At 32.9% G+C, this 18,734-nt stretch overlaps 1 protein-coding gene across 2 annotated transcripts; it reads right to left on the bottom strand.

The window, feature by feature from the left end:
- Positions 1 to 10,322: 10,322 nt before the first annotated feature.
- Positions 10,323 to 14,989, bottom strand: LOC128987217 (endocuticle structural glycoprotein SgAbd-3-like). 2 transcript variants are annotated; one of them, XM_054407966.1, is made up of 3 exons: positions 14,901 to 14,989; positions 13,420 to 13,556; positions 10,323 to 11,121 (listed from the first exon to the last, which is right to left on the bottom strand). In XM_054407966.1, exons 1-3 carry the CDS (start codon positions 14,907 to 14,909, stop codon positions 10,845 to 10,847), a joined length of 423 nt encoding a protein of 140 aa, XP_054263941.1. In that variant the 5' UTR covers positions 14,910 to 14,989; the 3' UTR covers positions 10,323 to 10,844. The 2 variants fall into 2 exon arrangements, with proteins under 2 accessions (XP_054263941.1, XP_054263942.1); XM_054407967.1 differs by lacking the exon at positions 14,901 to 14,989 and adding an exon at positions 14,317 to 14,331.
- Between the last annotated feature and the right edge of the window lie 3,745 nt (positions 14,990 to 18,734).

Here is an 18,734-nt window from a genome sequence, read left to right as displayed (position 1 = left end):
CTGCAAGTGAACAATTTAAATCGCTCTGGTCGGGGGGAGCTTTAGTTTCGCGGGGTGGGAGAAAGTACCTGCACATCTCCCACCAAAATAAGACCCACCTCAATTACATCAGTGCATTTGAAATGCAAATTGTCTGCAAGAATGGCTATCAACCGATATTGTATCTGATATAGGGCAATCAGCCGATATTTAAAAATATAATTCACATATCCTGGGTATGATACCAGCAAGAACCTATGTTCATAAGGTTAAGGAATACAATTTTAGAGGTTAATTGTTTTTTAAAATTTTTAATCTATTAATTTACCCCAGCATATTTTGTAATTTAGTGAGGACACATTTATAATTTAAAGCTATAGTTTTTGCTTAATAACAACATCAATAGAATTACAACATTGCATAATGTAGACACGGATAGCTATTAAAAAACTAAAGCACACGACGCCGATAAAAATATGGCACAGAATACTGAGATATTGTAGGAATTCGTTTTCAAAACACCCAAAAAATTCTAAAGAGATTAAAAACACCGTCGTCTATAGCACGTTCTATGTAGCATTCTAGTATGCTACATAGAATTAATTACACGTGGTAATTGTACTTAAAATGTATGTATTCGGTTTCCGTATGGCTGTCAATGTTTAATATATTTATAATCTAGGCTTTTGAAGGACATAAATTGTTCATCTTTGAAATTTAGTAAATACATATCTGTATGAATCATTATGACCCAATAGTGCATAAAATATGTGATTTATTAAGTTGAACACCAAAATGGTAAATAATAGTGATACCTAGCTCTTGTCCTCCTAAAATATCACCCCAAATAATTCTCCTAAAACTTCTATGGAACACAACTTTGTTACAACTAAATGCGATTTTCGATCGTTATTTTATCTGAGGCATATCCTGAGATATCCTGAGAATGAGTCAAATATCAGTCGGCGTTGCCAATAAACCCAACCTAGAGGGGCATGAAAAAAAAAATAAAACGATATTATACTCGCATTTCAAAGCTACGAAAATCGGTTGTTGTAGTCTCAGTTGTAATTTATATTGTGAGATTGTCGATTGTAAGATGGTGTGTTTTAAAGTATGTATCGCTCTTTTTAATCGGTGGTAGCTTATTGTTGCCTTCTTCAGTTTACATAACAATGGTATAATGAACAATCACAATCGTGGTAGTTAAAATTAATTAAATTACTTACTAAACAGCTGTTTGTTGGCATCAGCTGAATTTAAGACAAGTTAGAGGTCGTTTCGAAAGGTTATCTTTATATTAAAAGGTCGTAGTTTTCTAACTTAGTTCGCATAAAATGGTGCAATACTGTATGACGAAAGATAAAGTTCATCACATGGGGAAAAATTCCCTTTCAACCCTCGCTAATTCTGATCCTCGACTTCACCTCGATCGTAAAACTTAAAATCTGGCCAAAAAGAATCTCTTTTTTTCCTTAGTGATGAATAATACTATTAAATATAAAAGTTACGTATTTTAGAGCTGGAGTTATTAACATTTAACATTCTACTCAAGTTAGTTCTGTCAGTTCTTATTATTTAAGGTAAATTTACTGATTATTACTGACTATTTCTTACATATTGTTTTATTGTGATTATTTAAAGATAAAATAAAATAAAGTATAATGATTTTTTTTATTTGGACGGAGGAGATAGCTTACAAATGTTAAAATTAAATTTTAACCTAATTTGCATTAGCACTATTATACATTAATCCAAACAAACATAATTTATGTACACAATTCAACAGATCAAATATTCGAATGTTCAATCACAAACAAACAATAATGGTGTGGAAGAACGAACAAAGCCACGAATTTACCATTGAAGGGAGTTACTTTCTATTGTAGGCTGTGATTCGATAACCAGTATTGTTTGCTAAAATCTGAGTCAGAGCCAAAACTGTGGGCGTGAGAGTCTGCGAGGTGACAGACGCGTGGGTGACGGGGTCAGAGGTGACAGAAGATGTATGTTAAACTAAACTGATTGAAGTAATATCTTGAATGTTTGAATCGACTTAAGTAGGAGGCTCTGTCAGCATAAGATGTAATAAGTATGTAAATCTAAACAACGGTCGGTTATGTTGTAGGTTCTCATACGAATTACATTTTGATTTTTATTGTAACAGTGGGTTTCGTTTACGTTCCACCTAATAAAAAAAAAACACTCTTACATTAACATGGCTTTAATTGTAAGAAATATATTTATTAAGGTGTTTGATAAGATGTTTAATAATAATTAAGCCCGCCTAGTACAAATTAACTGTAGACCATAGTTTGAGTTGTGTATGTCAAATTGTTATTAGTGATTTAAAGTGTTGTATGGAGGTTAAAATACCTGTTACTGTCAAGTGACTCTGTTGCTCCTTTGAACTGCTTTAAAAGTGTTATTCGGTTTGCGTTTATGCCAACGAGTGGATATTCAACACCTGTCAACAATTTAAAATGTATTGTTAAGCGTGGTCGTAATAATAAAAAATGTTAAACAGAAAAATAAACAGCAAATAAAATACTTAACACAATACTTTCAAAATGTCTTTAACAGGCAAAAAACCATGAAACAACAATTAATATTAAACAGTTATTTTATTCACCCGAAGGTTCGTGCTCGCTTTCCTAGCTTAGCAAGAAGCTCATGCATAATGTAATATTTTCCACTAAAATAACCATGTTACCTGAATGTTTATGAATCATTCTATTGATGAAATATGATTTAAGAAATTTATTTCAGTAAAATGTGTAGCCTCTGCAACATGACAAGTGGTCTAGGTACCTCTTAGTGTTTTTTTTAGTTATTAATTGGGTATTTTGCCACCAATAAGCCACCTATAATTAATTGGATGGAATTAAAACAAATTATTTTTGGTGCAAACTATATAATTGTTTGTGTCAGGTTCTTACAAAAATATTGTTTTGTCCAGAGACTCTAGAACGATTTACAAACAGATTTAAAAGCTGTCCAACTAACTGTACCGCAAGACCCCAGCTATAATTAGCACAGTTACGCCGGTTGGGGACTAAACCAGCACGGAAGTACGGTCCAGATTGGACCGATATTTGTTTCTATATTGGTGATTAAAAGACAAGCCATTACACCCAAACTATCCGGCTCCCACAGGAAAAAAAAACTATCTATCTTCCCCCATCCGAAAAAAAATATCAACCAACTGTCTTTAGCTAGAAAATTTGTCTTTATAAAATTACTTTAAATTCAATAATAAGTTGAAGTATATTTTATTTTAAAACACGACTTTGATCTTACCAACACTTTAGTAGCATGTTTTACTGCCATTTACAACTCTTATTTTTTACGACTTAATATATTAAGAAATTGTAATCAGTGTTTTAAATTGAATTAAAACCCTTTGCATTAATTTGAAGAGTTACCAATTGCTACATTTTCTGGGAAATCGATTTTTAACACTATCTTATGCTATGTATATTAGGGTTTGCTATCTAAAAAGGGATGAAGTTGTCTGAGTGGCCGATACTTCACAAACACAAGTGACGCAGAATAATGGTCAATTATTAAAATCCGTGTTGACGTTAGCACAAATGGTGATGATGATAAAGGATAAATCGGTGAATACTCGAAAGAACAATAAATATGAATGCACATGTAACATATCCGAAAACCTACATTCCACTCTCTAGCGATAAAAATGTTAACGTTACAAGAAACCATTACAAGACAATTACCACTAAAGTCGTTGTTTAATTCATCTTTCTACTTTCTAGCAATAAATCGCTTATACTTTCCAAATCTATGCTTCCTTCTAATAACAATATTTCAAAACTTAAAAAAAAACTGCACACATATTATCTCTACTATCACATACAAAAAGGGACTATCGGCTTATTAATATGAATTTGCTACAACACTACGAATGTTAATATGAATCAACTGAATCAGCAGATATGTGTTACTTGGTCATATTTTGTTTATTTACAATCATTATATTTATCCTTTTAAATCTTCGTTATGGAATTATCAATTAAGGTCTTGAATGTTACATCTATATCTGTTTTCGAATAAAGATTTGAAAAAAATGCATGTTCAGCTGAACGTAAGTGATTATATGTTTATCAGATTTTTTGTGAGCTTTAATAGACCTTTAAATTGAAGGTTACGGTGATCTTCTCCTACAAATGTCAATACGATTTTGTCAATAAAATACTTACCTATAATTAAAAATTATATCTAAGTTATAAACGTTGCCGATTTGTTTAGTTTTGTACAGCCTACAGAACAACTGTAAGATATGACAACACTTTGCACTTACGAAATGTACACACATATTTTGACATTCTCTTTCCTACAGATGAATTATTTCATATATTTGACTAAGATTCATTTCACGTTTATTACGTAGTCACTAATGGAATCATTGCGTCAAATGGCATTGGGGATAGAGAATATGGAGGGGGAAGCCAAATGGGTTCTAGATGAAGAAGTATGTGATTGCTGAGTGCATGATTCGACAGCGACATTTACTATATCCAGAAGCTTGGAAACATTTCCCTACACCAAATGTTTTGTCACTTTCTAGCTAGGAAAAGTTCAACTATCAAATTTCCGGCAATACTACTTTGTTTTGTGATTAACACTTGTTTATGCGTGAGTCATGTCGTTCAGCCACATTGCTATGAGAGCTACATAAATGTTACCGTTTTTATGTTGAGCATTATAAACAATTTTTTTAAAATTTCATTAAATGACTATGTAGTTTTAAATATTTTTTTAATAAAGTCCATAAAAACATAATTCAAAATGGCACATATATTTTTAAATCAAATATCACAGTAAATCTTATTATTATTTAACTTAAGAGTTTAAAGAATACATGCAAAAGAAATTTGATTGAATCAAATTGTTGATGTACGAATATTTTGTTTATTGAACTGAAATCTCCTTCACCATTTTATTCTTCCTGGACTATTTTGTTAATATGCATTGAGAAGTGTACCTAGAAAAAAAGCTATTAAACTAGTAGACTAGATAATATAGGTTTTTATTTCGTCATATTTTTAAATATAAAAAAAAATTTAACAAATTTAAAACCTAGCTATTGGAATCAAATTTTAAGTTGTTGAGACCTCTCACTGTTAAACCAATTGGCAATATACAATACAATTATGTTTGGTCTTAGTCGATGGCAAGTGCGCACATTTCATTCTTTTATAAGGGAGAAAATAATTTACCCTTAGCAACTTTAGTCTACTAGTGATGATTAAACAAGGAGGCCTATTAAACGTCTTGATGTGTCAATGTTGAATACTAAACGATGATATTCAGATTCTAAAAATCAGTTCCTAGTAGTAATTTGCTTGCTAATTTTAGACAATTCCGTAAGACTTTGCTTATCGTGGTGAGCTTGCACAACGTGTATAACATGCATACAGAGCATGCTGTTTATTTACTCAACCTCCATGGTACACCAGGGTAACTATATTACCATGGGAATGCCGGTAGAGAAAGGCACAACCTATTGTTTGTCAAGGTCGATAGTTTTATCAGGAGATGCACGTATTATTATACTAAGTACCATCATTGAATACTTAGTAATCTTATATGTGTGTATAAGGTGGGAATCGATCCGGTTTACCTCCAAATACCGTCACACCTGGGTAAGTACTTTAGTTCTGAGATGTGTGAATATAAGTATTGAGTGAGTGAGAGTGAGATGATCCATTAATTCATTGGCTTGGACTAACATAAAAATTGGAAATGATAAATAATATTCAATAATATATACAAAATATAAATAATAATTCTGTTTCTCACCAAACGAATAGCAAAATCGTAGTGCATTAACATTTCAATGAACAGTGTTTAATAAAACACCTGTAACTTTATACTACTATTTGTAAGTTGGTAATTAAAGCTTTAGCTTTGATCCGTAGAAGAAGTACCTTTGTGTGTTTATATTTACCCTCTAGATTTTCTAATTAAAAAATATTGACTTTAGTCATTTTAATATTTTAATTCTTTACTTTTAAATGGCGACCATAAGGCCGAGATATTTCATAGACATAAAAGAGACAAGTAACAATACAAATCGTGTTTTACGTTTTAAAATTTGACGATACTTTGCGTGAAAAAACGTTTTTAAAAAACCGAGTCAGAATCACAGATGATCACTGTTTAAGCGTTTCCCTCCAATATACAAGGGAATCGGTAAGAGTCCAAAATCTTAAATATTTTTAGAAAGGCATTCAATTAACACCCCGATAAACTGCAGCACAACGTTAAGACTTAATATGGAAACTATTGTGAAGCGTAGAACGCCTCATTATCCACGAGACTCTACAACTCTCAGTATTCTATTCCATGACTCCCTGATGGTATGTCCGGAGACTCCAGTGAGAGGAGGAGCGTGATGATCACGTCCCCTGGGGAGTGTCACAGCTAATGCCAAGGTCAACGCACGTGGGAGGCTGACATTACTGTAGGAAACAATGATACTTATTCAGCAGGATTGTAATGGACAAGTAGTTACTTCAGCGTGGTAATTGTAATGCGAACGTGAATAACGTAGTAACAAGTTGTTTAATCGTGTTATTTGAAGAAGATAACATAACTGAAATAGTTGATTGAAATGCAGGTTTATGCAAATGATTTATGAAATGATCGAATCCAAAGATGTTTTGGCTTATTAAAGACTAATATAATATGAACCTTCGACCTAGTATGCTACTTTATCCTCCTAGGAGGAGGCACCGATTAGTGCCATTAGAGTTTTAGCGACACAAGTGGAACACGGCATGTTAGTGCGCCACTTAAATCCGACCAATTGCCAATATAATCTGTTTTGTAGTAAAGGCAGTACGACAACTTTGCACCTCTTTCGCTAAAAGCTTTAATTTCAGTACTCACTGTACATTGTCTCTCGGCGTCGAAACTAAAAAAGAACACAAATACCTTGGGGTACAGAGCCACCCTTAATTTGAATGTCTAACCAAACTATAACAAAATCTTGCGAAATTAATCTAAAATATAATATAGAATATACATAGAAAATAAAATACAAAACTGGCTATAATTAAAAAACAACACCCAAATAGCCGGAGCTTTTTATTATGCCGGAGCGTGAGAGTTTCGCTATCAGGAAAATTTTTAATAATATAACGAAAAATGGATAGAAACGCAATAGATAATGGAAGGTGTTACTGTATCATTTTACCTTACTACTTCTTGTAAATTATTGTATTATTACATTCCATTTTCCTCATTTCCTTTGCCATTTTTTCGTCAGCCTTTTGTCCCCGCCGCGTGCCTGTCTCCGAGTGTGGGAGGTGTCTGACAGACAGTCTGGCAGCGTGCTGCGTGCTCAAGGTGAGAAGGTGGAGTCACTTTCACCTTAAGGTTACATCACACGACACAACCCTCGATGCAGCGAAAGTAATGCACTCTGGACCATTGAAACACACGGAGTCGGGGGCGTTGCTCTTGGGAGTGGAAGTATCTCGCAGCACCAATTAATTGTAGACTGATCGGAGTCGTGGGTAAAGGAGAACTGGTATTGTAGTTTTCTGGTGTTTGCTGTTGAATTAATATACAAAACTGTGGTTTTAAACGGATTTTCATTTCTTACTGTTTCATAAAATACGATACAATTCCTGATGCCATCATTTTTTCTCTCAAATTGACTCAAAAATTGTATTGGTATCCCTTCATTTTATCCAAACAAATGTTAAGAAACCCATCCTCAAACAATATACAATACAATGATAATATAACGTGATGGTCAACGTTGCGGTAAAATCAGTCCACAAAAAAGTGAATTCAAACAAAACCAAGCAATCAGTAAACGACTGTTTGTTAACGCCTCAAATATGGTTTTAAAATAATGTCTATTTTTTTCTTTATATACAGTATTCAGTATATTGATACAGTATACATTTTTTTTTTAATATATTTACAAATTATCACACCATAAACCTAGCCATAAACTAGCCAGGATCTAGCCATAAACCTATTGTACTTAAATATTGTTATACTTAGCTGATCAGTTAATATTGCTATACTTAGATGAACAATAACAATGACTAATCTATGAGACATTTGATTCAATGATTTCGATTAAGACTTCCTTCCATTTCCATGTAATACGTCACCAGTGTAATGGGAGAAATGTTTCATATGTGAATAATTTATTATTTTATTATTATATGCAAATTTATTGCACGGTGGACCGATGCTTCTAGGTGTCGAGATTGGTTCGGCCAAAAAACTCGAGCAAACAAACCCAACAAGCATAAATATATCCGATTCAAACATTAATTGTACGCATAGTTCCGATTTGTTGTACATTATCTGCAATGGTCGAACGGCATTCTGATACCGGGTTTTCTCACACCCTGTATCTCCGAACCCTGCATTTAAACGAACTCTAATAAAGTAATTGACTGCATCCCATACTTTTTATGAGGAAGACAAACAATATGTTAGATAAAAACTGGTAATATGTAATTATTCAATTATTTAGATATAATATGTGTATTTATTTTTAATTTAAGGCTTGTGAGTTAGCTTAGATAATCAAATGTATCGTTTTACTTTCTTTTTCAATCGTATTGTTAGTAATAAAGCATTCCGACCTTTGGGCCATCGTTGCACAAGGTTTAATTATTAATTGGATATGTTGCTAGTAGTGGCAGCTTCGGTTATACGTAATACGGTCGAGTAAAATCTTTACACGGAGCTCATATACACTGTACGTGTCTGGAATTAATATGTCACTAAGGTCAATTTTCCAATAGGATTTAAGCTTAAGTAAAGCGATATAATGTAGATTTATCCACAAAATGTAGCATCAGCACTTATTTCCCAAAATTTATGTTTTCCTGTAATGTTTTTTTTCATATCAAATAACGAGTAAAATTGATATCAACAAAATGTTTATAAGACGATTATTTCGAGGACAAGATATTTAAAAATATGCTATTATGCTTAAACTTGTTTCATGTACATTATTTACAAGGTGGTAAATAGTTGGCCTAAGTTTAGTTATTTAATAGTTTTGCCATCATTTGGGATAAAACCTAAAAATAAGTACAGTTTTAGCAATCAGTATAATTTGCATTAATATACTACTAATAATAATAAAAGCTGTATACGGTTCTTAGATTTCCATTTTATGATTGTAGGCTTTGCACATAAATTGCTTAATCCAGAATTATTTTCTCCATTTCATTAAGCTGGTTAATAATTGAAATTTTTTGCCTTTTCCCTCTTTTGTTATCTAATGAGGTGGTGTCTGTCTGGGTGACTGTGAGGACTTATAAACCAAATCGATGTGTCAAAATTAAGCGCAAAGATGGTTCATAATATAACTTGGAATGTTGTAGGCTTATTTACTTTCCTCAGTTACACCCACAGGACGTCAACAGTTCTGAGGTGAGGTTTTAAAAGTATATGCTAATTGGTCTCCATGGATGATAACAATCCAAATGTTTACCTTTTTATTGAAATATCGGTGTAAACGAGCATAACTGTCAAGTCCTTATTTTACATTTTCAGGCAGCTGTAATAATACAAAATAAATATAGCATTTTACACAAATATGGGGTAGGTTTTGTTTATTTGTTCTAGATTATGTCATTAATTAGTGAACTGAATAAGATTTAATAATCGTTGCCAATCGTTTTATTGTCATAACCAATAAAACAATAACGAATAATTGTTTTATTGATTTTTAAGGACATTTTGGAAACATTACAATGAAGAAAAGGTTTTGAACTACATTGATGGTTTGTCTATAAATCTAAGCTGCTTAAAAATGTGTTTCGATTAGGCTTTAAAATACGTAGCTGTTTTTCATAACTAGATAAATGAACATGTTTACAAATCCAAGAGAAAAAATCGATTCATTATTATTTGATAGTTTACCGGTAAACGATTAAGTGAATACAATTCTAATTAATACCACATTTATTTTATCCAAAGATAGCTAATTATCTTTTCTTCCACCATCGAATTTCAATACTGCAACTTTTGGGATATTCATATTTTGGTCTACCCTATTATAAAATCTTAAGCCTTTTTCAACTGTCTTTTATGCATTGGTATTGAGTGCTATTGAGTGCCTTGATGTTGGTAAAATACTCCTATTTTATCTTAGCGTAGATTTATCTTAACACTTCACATTACCTTACATTTGATAAGTGTTTGTATTCCGCTGAAAAAACTGATAAAGTTTTTCCATGAGAATAACATAAAACTAAGAAGAAGTTTAGAATCAAAATTTGACTATAACCGTACAAAGTTAATTGAAAGGGCAAGGTACAAAAGATAAGACCATCAACACGATAAAACTTATATTTATACACATAAGCTAAACACAGAATCTAATTGTACTTTCTGTAATAAATATTTAGAATGAAGTATAAAGTAGTAACACTAATTGTATGAAGGATATGCATATTTTATAAAGTAGAACCAGGTTAATTTTTTGAGCTAAAGGATTATTACTAAATACCACAGAGATCACAGCTTTATTACCCATTTTAGGGCTAAATAGGTCCAGGAGAGATATTTGGTATGACAAATCTTCGTATTACCATAATATCGTACGCAGTTAAATTAAAAGAATAAAATACTTCGACCATCTTGATTCAAACGTACCTAATTTTGATGTTAAATAATATTCTTTGAAAACTCATTTTCTGCAATCAGATCAGAATCACAGAGTATAAATCTTCGCATTCCTAAATAAATCTGGTACGGACATTAAAACAAAATTAATTGTTCTTAGAAAATCTGAAGTAAATAACAAAAGTTTCCTCTCTCAGACCTATTCCCCCTACTATCAATCACCCTCCATCTCAAGGAGTGTATTGACCTTCCAGATCTTCCTTGGTGGGTGCCTTGGTCGCCAGGAACGCCAGACTCTTGGCGATCTCCTCAGGTATGGGTGGTGGCTGGGGGAGATGGTCCCCCTGGGGTCGGTAGCCGTTCTCGTCAGCAGTGTAGGAGATGGCGTAGTTCCTACCGTCGTCACCCACGTAGGAGTACGACCCTTGGGCAGATTCACCAACGTCTTGGCCGACCTGCTTCAGTGATCCTTCCTGGATGGCTCGGGTGCCGTCGCCACCCTCGAAACTGAAAAATAACATAGCATTTAAATTAATAACCTGTATGAAGTAAGTACTTTATTGTCTCACTCTTCAAGGAAAATTATGTTACATTAATGAGAACAGATCATATTTCTTGATCCCCTTCAACACTTAATCTTCATTAATGACTAGATACTACATCACAATGAAAAAAGGTTGATTTGATTACTTGCATCTTTTGTAGGCCTAGGCTATTAGTTTCATCCACGTTTTTCTTCGTGGTGAGCAATAATGTATGATGAATGTGAAAGAGAATTGTGCATTTACTGTCAAAAGAAACTAAAAAAGATAATTGGATTATGAAATCTCATTTGGGTTAAGTATTTAGAGATTTTTTTTTTTCGACAGCAATCAATTTCTATAGGGATTATTTTTAATACATTTTAATGTGCAAACAAATGAGTAAAAATGCCATTTTTTGGCGATGGGTATTATTTATAACGTAATCAAATACGTATTTATACATTTTTTTAATTCGATACCAATCAATTGGGATAAGGGCCAAGTATATTTTTCAATGTTTACGATGTATATTGATGATTACAACAATGATTTTACGTGTCTGATCAATTAAAAAAATATATCCTCTTTACTTTATATTTAGAACCCTTTTGTAAGGACAAAATAAACTACAATTTAAAAATATAAGGCAGTGGAAACTAAAAATACTAAACATATTAATTATTAAATGTTTTTGCTGGGTCGTCAAAGCAGTAATGTTTTAAATTGACAAAATGCCAAAAACATCGTTCGGTACATGGACATTAATTGTCAAATTTCAGTTAAATCAGTACACTTAAGAAGTTAATAATGAAAGCAGACACCAAACGAAAAATAAAATTTATTGCACTTGTTCATTACATCAATTTTTACATTGGTTGTCATCATTAAAGCTAAATTAGCGCAATTAACATAATGACCACAGGCTAATAGAATGAATGGAATCTGTTAACGAAATATTAGTTTCGTATTTGGGGCTCAATAACAAATATCTCTCCTTACTTATGTCATGGTGCAACATTTTTGGCACAGTTTCTTTGTGTTCTGAATATATTAAGGGATATAAGTTGAAACGTGGTAACCTATTGCGGGAATATGTCGAAACCCAAGCGAAAGGAAGCCACCTAAATCTTAAATGCCACAGACTCCCTGAGGTACTCTCAGAGTCAGACAGTCACATCATCAAACTGGGAAATAACACTTCTGCTACTACTGATTATGTTGTATAATATTTAAGTTATATGTACTTATTCCCAAACCTCTAATTGTTAATATTGAATGCTTTATACAAAAATAAATATCCATCGAATACATCAAAGGTGGATTTTGCAAATTCGTTTTTAATGGTTTTTTGACTGTAGTGGTGGAACTATACTATATTAACTTGAAGTCGTTATATATTGATTAACAATTGATTATTAGTGGTGATAAAAATAGTTTCACAAAAATGTTTAACTTCTAAAAATCTAAAAATACTACCAAAACCTGCACTCATGTAGTACGCACTAAAATGTAATCCAATAGCCATTAACATTTTTATTTAGATCTTATTAGGGTAAAATATTATTAGAAATTGACATGAAACGCTTTTCATATTATAATAAGCTGATGTTTGTTTGTTTCTATGTATATGAGTTGCCATCAATCAATTACTATTTATTAGTTTACTGTTTATGTATTTGGAAGTTTATACAAGTTCCACACATATAAAGTTAGGTGATAGTTGGTTTTACTTTCCTATATATTTGTATAAAAAATGTCTGTCCTATATTTGTTGTGAACTATATTTAGTTTCATAAATTCCCAATTTTACATGCTACATCTTCCTGTTATAATATATTTATTCTAATATGTAAAGTAATTTTTGTAGTATTATCCTAGCACATAAGCATATTAAAATGGTCTAAGGCTGCTACTAACTGTAATAAAAATGTATTATATCAGTTTAATTATTTATTCATTTTTACCACAAAGAATTATATAGGTTTAATGAAAACGTTAATCTTTTTGTACCAAAATTAAAATGACAAGTCAAGATAATTATTTCATTCATACTGCACAGTATTCTCTTTACTGATACTTATAAATACAAACGAAGTAAATAGAAAAATTGTAGTTTTATACTGTTTAATAGCAACAAAACAGGAAATGCAATACAAGTTAGAAGTGTGAACCTTTCTAACCACACTCAATATACAGTAGTATTTTACATACTCAAGGTTTGCGGCTTGACGACGAAAAAGAGATACGTTGAATTTGAGAAACTTATATTTGGTTAGCCTACCTGTATTTGTAGCTGCCATCAAAGTTGACATTGTTCTCCAGTGAGACGATGGGTATCTGTTGAGACTTGGTTAGAGGAGCTGCAGGAAGTTCAGCAGGGGCGGCCCAGGCGGTGGCTACCAGGCTTACCAACAGTATCTGGGGACAGGGGTAGAGAGAACATTATCATACATGCATAATCAATGATCGAATCCAGGCTTAATAATAGAACATGTAAAATAGGTTAAATCTGATCATTGGTGTTTAAAATCACAGATATTACAAATTTACCAATTCTTTCAGGAGTTTACCATTACCTAATTGCGTACACAATATACGTTACGCAGAACATGCTGTTATTTTTAAACATTCCTTATCAATTACAGTTTTAGATTTTATGGATTAAAAGTATTTTGCAACTCTAGTTTCTTTTATGATAAATAAAAGATAATTTACCCTGCGTTTTTAAAGATAACAACAAATTATTTCATGTTTCTCCGGGACAAAAATGTATTCCTTGCCACTTCCAACCAAACCACAATCAATCTTAAAATAGTTAGAATTTACTACAAACTAGTAACTAAAACTATATCATCAGACAAAAATTAGTATTAAAATACATGTGTGTAGCCCCTGAGCTGTTGGACATAATGTAAGACCAAATTATTTACGTATTCCCGTCACAACTCAATAAAATATGTAAATTCAGGACATGTTTCGGTGTTAAAACACTGGATGTTAACTACTGATCAACTCTACATATGTACCCAAAGCTGACGATGGTGTTTTAACACCGAAACATGTCCTGAATTGACATATTTTATTGAGCTGTGACGGGAATACGTAAGTAATTTAGTCTTACAAAAATTAGTAGCCACAAGCTAAAACACCCAGTAACCAATAACTATTTACCATCAACTATAATCCAAGTCATATGGCCAAAACACAGCCAACTACTGAACATTCTTACTTACCATAACTAATACCCACAGCCACATAGATTCAGCTACCAACTGTTACATCGTATGAACTGCAAAACAAAAACTAGTGCCTACTAACCAAATGAAAACCGCCTTAATAAAATTATTAACAACCTTTAACTGAAAGCAACAAAATAAAGTTTTACAAGTTGAACAAAATTTACAAATTATCTTTTACTAACTATAGACTATTGACAACAAACCATAAATATTAGTATCCAACTACCACATATTACCAACAGCCAGAAAAAGTAGTAACCGCCAACCAAACCACAACCGTCAACAAATTGTAACCACAACCTTTAAACTAAAAGCTAACAAAAACTGGTTTCGCCAACCGCTCCACAACCACAAACTAGTATTTACCGACTTAAGACTAGTAACCACACACCACAAACTCGTACCACAATCAAGTAACCATAAAGCACCGACTCGTAACCACATTCTAGTAACCAGAAACCACAAACCACTAACTCGTAACCACAATATAGTAACCAAAATCACAAAACCGGTCGTCACTCACGTGAATCATGGCGATAGTGGATGGCAGGCGGAGTTGTGTTGAATGGAGCCAATTTGAAGGTGAGGCGGCTATATAGTACAGCAGTGCCACCGCCCCTCCCCCCGAGTGTGCTATACTTTAAACTGCCAGGAGGCTGGGCAGGGTTGGGTAACCGAGGGGGAGACGTGGGAATGGCAAATGTCACTGGGAGATGGTCATTGTTACATTAGTGGAGTTTGATTTGGAATCCACTTTCGACGAGTGTGCAAAACATTAGGCAGTTTAGTTGTTGGATTTGGAAGTTTAGTGGTGATTTAAAAATTGTTGTAGAACGTTTGCTAAATAGAGAACTGTAAGAAAGGACCAAGAGGTCTAACTTACAATGAGGTCAGCATGAGGTCAACTCAATAAAGAAGCATTTTCGTTTCATTTAATTTCAAAATATGGAGGTATGTATTGAAGATCTTCTAAGATAAGTATTGAGAATACTTGTCACAATTTAGTTATTATTTAACATTTAATTGCTTTATTTATAAGAAGTAATGGATTGTCATCCATATATAAAGCCCAAAGTAATCATGACCTTTTGAGAAAACTACAAGTCACACCCCCTAAACCATACGCTTAAAGTTCGTCACGACGAGTAACCTTGCGCAAAACTCTCCATTATTTCATTAATTGCCCTTTAAGGTCATAATTACTTTTTATAGGAAACTTTCCATATACCATTGCCAAAAATACCTCAGCTGTATTTATTTGTTTGTTATTCTTTCAACTTATTCCGTTATTAAAATCAGGTGTGATTATTTGTTTGTAACTGTATTCTGTTTTGTTTAATTCAGCTTAACTTAACCAATCAATAGTTTTATTATACTTATGAAGTCAAACTGGGTGAAAGTCCGTGGGTAACAGCTAGTTCAAAATAAAGCTGAAATTGAAATATAAAATACCTAACGAAAATTCTCAAACAATAGAAAAAAGTTTTAAATGCGATTTTTGACAAAAATAAACATTCTAGTACGACTGCAAAGGCAATTACGACCATAGCTACTTTTGTTAAGTAGCCTATAAACAATTAGAAACAGAACACTAACTCCAAATTGAGTTCAAGTTCCTCCAATATCAAGGATTTCTTAAATATTAACTAGACATTTAGGCTGAATATTGGTTTCAAAACTAAATGAGATTTATGAATTTCATAACCCTCACTGTTTGTCATTAAGTGATTACAAGCTGAAGGCAGATGCAATATTACTCCCACAATAACAATGGGAAAAGTCAGCCTTTGTTTCAATGATAATCAGTCAACTGTAACGCGAATGTCTTCATTTATGTGAAACAGCAACTGACTGTTGTCTAAGTGTGTTAATAATAAAAAAAATAAATGTCGATCTAGTAAAAATATTGGATCCATTATACATACGGTAAACTTATGATTAAGGGTTAAATTTAGATAAAAATCATCACGCATCATTCAGATCTACGATGTGTATCTAGGTATTGTTATATAGATCAGGGGTATATAAGGACCTATTTAACAAAGCTTATCTTTTTGTTCTTAACGCTTAGTAAATATTTTATTGGAGTCGTAATGGTTTCTTTTACAGGAACAAATAAATTCAAATTGCAAGAGTATAATAATTATTCATAATCATTTGCATTAGAATTTATAATTTCGTACCCAAACATCGGTAGCTTTTGATACTTGAACACTCTTTTAATATATAAATATTTTATGTAAACCTTATCTGGTAAAGTCCATGTGAATCTATTTTCAGTTAGTATACCTGTTTTAAGCTACATATCATCGATTATATATTTGGTCTCTAATATCTTCCTCGGACAGAGGTATCTCAATTCACCAATCATTCACTCAATCATTATAGAGACAAGAATATAAGAGGTAATATAACAAAAAAAATCATAAGCCGTCAAGCGACCTTCAAAGTCTGGAGGTTTAAGTTATTACAAGCGCTCGAACCCGACGCCCGAAGCAGCGTTTGATAGGATGGGGTCTCGTAAAACAAGTTGCCATTAACGCATCAGTCAACATACTCCTGTCTTTTTTCTCTGGATCCTGTTTAGACGGTTCCCGCCATATTCAAGGCCATAGTTAAGTGGAGGGTATTGGAAATTATGTAACCCTAAACGTTCCTTGGAAATTATACAGACTAGAAAAACTGATACTGATATTTTATTTGTTTTAATACTTTCAACATGTTGAGCTTTTACAGTTTTTATTCATCCGTTGTACTCAATGTATGAACAAATCAGAATTGTGTGTGGGACTTCGGTCCTTGAGGTCCTGGGTTCGAATCCTACCAAATCACCAATGTATTTTATCTAAGTGAAAGATGTATGTATTTAAATGTGAAAGCCGATTCCGGCCTAGCGTCCAAGGAAAGAGACCTCGAATTGTTGAAAAACTGTAAAATGATCGTTTTGTTCCAATTAACAATTCTTTTTTCCAAATGAGTGACGATATTTTTACCGCCAGAACTGTGACAAGCTCCCGCCAATATTGAGGTCGCAGGCAGGAAAATGCTTAGTAACCCTCCAGTGAGCAGACAGTAGCAGCAGCAGGTCTAGTCGCTGATCTAATGAATCCTTTAATGACTCATCGGCTGTCTGCATCGACATCTTCTGTTGAGCAACTTATTGAGATGCCATCCAGCGTTTGGGAGGAGCATGTCTCGGTATTGTCTGAGGCTGAAACTAGGCCAGGGCCACCTTTTGTATTGTAATCTAGGAACAGTTTATCGATAAATTGTTTCGGTTGTATTTCACTAATGAGTTAAATTGCTAGAACTGGGCTAGGAACGTGAAATAGAGTCGATTGTGTTTAAAGTGTATGTTTAAGTTTCATTGTCAGGAAACATATTTAGCTAGATATGGTAATCAATAAACTTTAATATAATAGGCCAATTGTACCGATTTCTCGAGGACAAAAATATAAAGGTAATAATACTCTTTGGGATATAACGTCCTGTTTTGGGACTCATCAAAACCTATGTAAATACATCAAAGAAATCTTCATTCAAAAAGCTAATTTATTGAATCCCTCATTCCAATGTGTTGTGTATTTAATTACAGGGATACTATAAATACGAAAATGTTTTAATGCATACTAAGAATAAAACACTTTGAATCCACTGTGGAAAACTTGGCAATAAAGTGTATCAACAGATACGAGCTTCACCACATTATCTCGCAAATGTTGCTGTTTAGCGAGGTACTCTCCCTACCATTCAGTGCCAATGTCACGGCAACCGTGAAAACTGCAACCAGAATGTCCATTCAGACATGAAGGGGACCTAATCACCAAACCAGGTGAGAGTAACTGAAGAATAACTACTGAAAAACACATACACATCTTAGCTATTTAAATAATTAAATAACGTTGTAGTTAAAAGAAAAGGCATTTAATTAAATTTACAGCGCCTGTTAAAAAGACGAATAAATTAAAGGTTATATTTGCAATGCGAATATATGCATAGCGATATAACTATCCAACTCATTATGAAGAGTAGCCTGGATAATCATTTCTCCCAAACATTAGGGACTGCACATTCACATTTGCATATGGAACATATAATTGAGAACAAGTAGTATTATATAAAATACCAAAGAGCATTTTGAATGTAGCTCTTGGTAGTTGATATCAGGATTGATAGCACCAAAAGTGATAAATGATGTATCCCTGGGTCGATGATTGTCTATTTAGTCTCTAGCTGGTTGGTTATTCAGTCTTCAAAGTATTGTTAAGCTAGTTGTTAATGGTCAAGCGCCTTAAATTATCTTACCACTATGTTAAGTGGGTTCTTCTTTAATTGTTTAGATGTTATTTTAAGCCCC

Source organism: Macrosteles quadrilineatus, unplaced genomic scaffold (genome assembly GCF_028750875.1).
Source record: "Macrosteles quadrilineatus isolate MER2022 unplaced genomic scaffold, UCM_ALF_1.0 Scaffold_2__2_contigs__length_208266976, whole genome shotgun sequence".
Taxonomy (NCBI): Eukaryota; Metazoa; Arthropoda; class Insecta; order Hemiptera; family Cicadellidae; genus Macrosteles; species Macrosteles quadrilineatus.
The sequence above is the reverse complement of the archived record's forward strand: the minus strand, read 5'-3'. Positions and strand labels throughout refer to the sequence as shown.